The sequence below is a fragment of the Pteropus alecto genome, unplaced genomic scaffold, assembly GCF_000325575.1.
Source record: "Pteropus alecto unplaced genomic scaffold, ASM32557v1 scaffold74, whole genome shotgun sequence".
Classification (NCBI taxonomy): domain Eukaryota; kingdom Metazoa; phylum Chordata; class Mammalia; order Chiroptera; family Pteropodidae; genus Pteropus; species Pteropus alecto.
In genome coordinates, this window is record NW_006436291.1 from 253,318 (window position 1) to 258,041 (window position 4,724).

A 4,724-nucleotide genomic window follows, 5' to 3' on the forward strand; every position below is an offset into this window, starting at 1 on the left:
CCCATCCTCAGCCACCAGCACGGAGTCCGGGCACAGCACGGCTGCAGCGGGAGGCAAGGTCAGGGTCAGCCACCCAGGGGCCCTGCTGCCCGTGGCCTGTGGGGACATGGCTGGGCGGGCGGTCCCCAGCCCCCAGGGATGCCAGTACCCCGGCCCATCGCCGGGCATGGCACCGGGGCCAGGGCACTGGCCCGGCCGGCCCCACTCGCAAAGTCCTGGGCAGGGCAGCCCAGGGGACAGTGAGACCCTCAGAGCTGCCTTGAGCTACACAAGGGGAAACATGGGGCTGGGAGAGGAGCCAGCTGCCGGCTGTGTCCCCACCGGCCGTGACGTGCCACGGCAGGGCTGCTGGCCGGTCACACACCCTCGGGGACCGCTGGGTTGTGAGGGCCACGAGGCAGTGTAACGTCTAAGGCCCCCGGCCAAACTTCGCCTGCTTAGGGACAACGTCGCCCGACGAGAAGGGTCGCCTGCTGTAAGGCCCGTATTTTAAGCCTCTGCCCTCGCTGCCCCCCGAACCCCTCTGGCCCGAGTCCAGAGCAGATGCCCCCAGGGGGCCCCGGTCCACGGTGTGGGTGCCGTGGCCCCCAGCCCACGCGGGCTGAGCAAGGAGCCGCGGAGTGTCACCTGGGTGCTGGCGGTGGGTGCACAGAGCGCGGAGGCAGGCGTGGCACAGAGCCCACAGCTCGTGGTCCTCGAAGGGCCGGGCCAGCTGGGCCACCAGCTCCTGCAGGGGGACGCCCTGGGGACAGGCCACCTGGATGAGAACCGGCGCCCGCGGGAGTTATAGGCGGGGGCTGCCTCAAGCACGGGGGGGTCCCTCACTGCACGCTCCCCACACACCAGCCGGGTCCCAGCCCCGTCAGACGCAGGTGCTGGGGGAGGTGGAGACCGGGCCCGGGGCTCTGTGGGGGGCGTGACGTGCGGCCGCGGGGACAGTGCGGGTCCCGCGGACCAGACGCACAGCCACCATGCCACCGGCAGTCTCCCTCCCGGGTGTTTGCCCAGAAGAGCCGGACGCAGGGCCTGGGACAGCTGTTTGCAGCCGTGTGCACGGTGTGGTTCGTGGCTGGTGAGGGGTGGAGGTGCCCGTGTCCACGGACGGACGAGTAATAAAACGGGGTTCATCCAGACGACGGGGTGTCAGTCACAGCTTCGAAGGGAAGGACATCCTGACACAGGCCACGGCACCGATGGCCCTGGGGACACTGCTCAGCGGCACGATCCAGACGCAGAGGCCGCTGTGACGAGAAGGCACGCGCGCCTCCCGTCCGCAGACCGGCAGGTGGGGACCGTGCGCCCAGCACGTGTCGGCCCCAGGGTCACCCAGATAAACCGTTTGAGTCTCCACATTCCCACGTGCATCGCCAACACAGACGGTGGTCGTGGAGGCCCCGGTCCTTGGGTCGCCATGCCCGGGGAAGTGAGGGCCTTGGTGCCACACCGTCGGCCGCAGTGCCAGCCCAGCGCTGTCCCCAGACACGCCACATGGCTCCCGGGGACACAGAGCTTCAGCGGGCAACTTGCTGGGAGCCCAGCAGGAGGCTGTGCCCAGCCTGGGTCCTCAGCCCACAGTAGGTCCGTCAGAGTGGCCGCAGGGACGCTAGGTACACCCCGGACTCCGGGAACACGTCCCTCACCGCTGCGGAGCGGCGGCGGGCCTGGGAGACCCGTCCTGCCTGGGAGACCCATCCTGACCCAGGCATCGGTCCTGGCCCCGGGGAGACCCCTCCGGCCCCGCTGGGCATGTTGCCACCCACCTGCTCCGCAGCTGCTTTGGGGGCCTGCTCGTCCTCGGCAGCCCCGATGGCCTCAGTGTCTCCGTCTGCATCTGCGGCTTCCTCAGGGGGGGGCGGGTAGCTTCTCTCCGCAGGGTGCTGGCCAGGCACCCCGGTGTCCCTGTCCCCACTGAGGCCTGCACCTCGAGCCCCTTCCTGCTGGTGCTCAGCCTCCTGCACAGGCCACAGCCTGGACTGGGGCTGGGCCCTGGAGCTGGCATGGCCACGCTGCCCCCCAGGGGACGCCTCCCCGGGGCCTGCGGGGGAGATTTCAGGCGTGGGCAGCTGGTCCTCCGTGCTCAGCGCGGGCAGCTGGTCCTCCGTGCTCAGGCAGAGGGCAGTGGCCCCAAGGCCCTCAGGCAGGGCCCGGGGCACTGCCTGCACGTCCCTCGGGTGGCCCCTCTGCAGGGGCCACGGGGTGTCCAGGACCAGGCTGGCCAGCCCCTGCCGGCTGGGGCGCTCTCCATTCCTCAGGGGGGTGGGCAGCAGAGACGTGGGGGCTGGGGTCCCGGCATGCTCCGGGCCCTGGGAGACGGGCAGGGCCCCTGGGTCAGGGCCATGGTCTCCAGGCTGCCTCCTGGGCCCCCTGCTCTTTGGAGCAAGTCTCCCCTTCCAGGTGCTCTCAGCGACATCTGGGAAAAGCAGGAGGCGGCCAGTGCTGCGCCCAGGACCACAGCCCCCGGCCGCCCTGAGCTGTGACCTGGCTCCTGCAGCACCTGGGTCCCCCCGACCTGTGACTGGTCCCTGCAGCACCCGGGTCCCCCCGACCTGTGACTGACTGGTCCCTGCAGCACCCCGGCTCCCTCACCAGAGACCTGAGCACAGGGCCTCCCGGGGTGGGGCCGCTCTCTTCCCTGCGTGCCAGCCTCGGTAATCACACAGCCCTGGCTCATTTTGCTTTTTTTTCAGCCCTGGCTAATTAATGAGGCTGCGGTTCCCGGGGCCAGGCCGAGCCTCCCCAGGGCTCCCCCGGCAGCTCCTCATCTCCGGAAGCACGTGGTTCCTGTCGGGAGTGCACGGGCGAGGCTCCCGCAGGAGGAAGTTAAGCCTGCGGCGGCCTCCACGGTCTGCTGTGGACCGCCCCAGACGGCTCCCACGGGGACTGTCCTCTCCCTGTCCTGCGGCCAGCGTCACACACACTGTTACCGCTTGGGGGACCCCGCACGGCCCCTGCAGGCCGCTGCCACAGGCACGGCGCGGGGCAGACGCTGGCATTTGTCCAAAGTGCCATCTGAGATCCCGCCGGAGCCCCGCCTGAGCCGTGCGAACCCAGGCGTGACAGCAGCAGCGTGTTTGGCGGGGGAGAAGCGTGCCCTCCAGACACGGTGTGGTGTCCCCAGAAACGGTGTGAAGTCACCCTGCGCGCACGCCGAAATGCTCAGGAGGCCGGGGCAGACGCCCAGCCCGAGCTCAGTGCTTTGCCGGCACGGCCTCGCCTCCCGCCTCTAACTGCGTGGGCTGCGGAGCAGGACAGTCTGACGCACGTGTGCGTGCACGTGAGCCCACGAACCAAGTGGCGATTCGTGTGCGCGTTCGTGTGTTTATGCGTGTGACGGGCACGCATGCGATCCGTTTGTGCACATGAGTGGGTGTTTACTCGGCGCCGAGTGCAGTGGTGTGATCGCGTGCGCGCGGCCAGCATGGATGTTCGTGCACTCACGCGTGCGTGCTGTACGTGTGTGTACACGCGCGTGGGCGTGCGTGTGCACGAGCCTACCTTGGAATGCGCCAAAGGACTCGATGGACAGCACCCTCCTCCCCACGGCCGCGAGGCTGCGGCAGAGCCGGCAGGAGGACGTCGGCTGCATCTTCTCCTCGCAGAGGGCGACGATGCTCTGCAGACACGAGACGCTGGGTGAGCTCGCGCCCGCCGCCCGCGCCCGCGCCCCACCACGCCCAGGGCCTGGAACCAAAGGCGATCGATCACCTTGGGGTTACAGGAAACCTAGGCTTCTGCTTAGCCCATGAGAACTAAAAACCAAACCTCTCCGCACCAAAACGTGTTAAAAAATCAGGCTCTTATTTAAAATGCAATACCATCCAATTACGGGTGAGGAGCTCGTGTGACGGGGACACGAGAGCCCCTGCGTGCGTGTGTGCGCGTGCGTGTGCGCGTGCGTGTGTGTGCACGTGCGCGTGCGTAGCTGCGGGCACGGGGCGGCACGCAGGGTATCGAGTCTCAGCGTCCGGGTAAACTGAGGGGCGGCCGCCAGTTACCTCGAGGTCAGGCCGGTCCGCGGGGTCCTCCGCCTGCATCTGGCCCAGCAGCGCCTCCAGGTCGCGGCTCAGCCTGGGCTCGGGCTCCGCCACGTACTCCAGCGCGGCCCTCAGCGTGGCGCCCAGCGAGTACACGTGAGCCTGCGGTGCCAGGGAGCCCGTTTGCGCCCCGCGCGCTCCCGCCCCGCTCGTCCGCCCAGAACGCGCATTTCGGGGACCACGCCTGGCGGGTATAACATCTCAGTCGCTACCCTAATCATTCCATTTAGACTGCTCTGAGAGTCAAATAATCTGGGCTATCTCTTGAAGGAGGGCAAATGTCTTATTCTGTCACCTTATTATTAGAGATTAGCTATGTTTCTCTAAATTAATGTATACCTTCTCTGTTATCTAAGTACAATTAACTGTGTCAGGTTACCTTTGGTCTGGATATAGCAGTTACAACCCTATCTTCTCAAGCTAATAAACAAGCGCCTCCGGGAGCCCGGGCCTCGTGTTTTCAGGGGCGTCCTTCCCTGCCCAGGTGTGGGCGTGGGGCGGCGGGTCTGTCTTCCAGGTTGAGAGTTCGGGTTCTCCCGTCCGCGTCCGTGACGGCGCGTGCTCTTCGGACCGCAGGCGGGGGACCCCCCACAGCGCAGGCCTGGCCCGCAGTCCCTAGGGCTGCGCTCCCCGCGGTGGGGCGCGGTCCACAGCAGCGAGGACACACGCACGGGCTCTGGCCTGCCCGGT

The 4,724-nt window shown here is 67.7% G+C and overlaps 1 protein-coding gene across 1 annotated transcript in view; it reads right to left on the reverse strand.

The window, feature by feature from the left end:
- KNDC1 (kinase non-catalytic C-lobe domain containing 1) overlaps positions 1-4,724 on the reverse strand; it is a 37,566-nt gene that overhangs the window by 22,438 nt on the left and 10,404 nt on the right. The window contains 5 exon segments of the mRNA XM_025047543.1: positions 2-41; positions 628-757; positions 1,761-2,410; positions 3,496-3,613; positions 3,996-4,136. Of these exon segments, the coding sequence (XP_024903311.1) occupies positions 2-41; positions 628-757; positions 1,761-2,410; positions 3,496-3,613; positions 3,996-4,136 (1,079 nt within the window).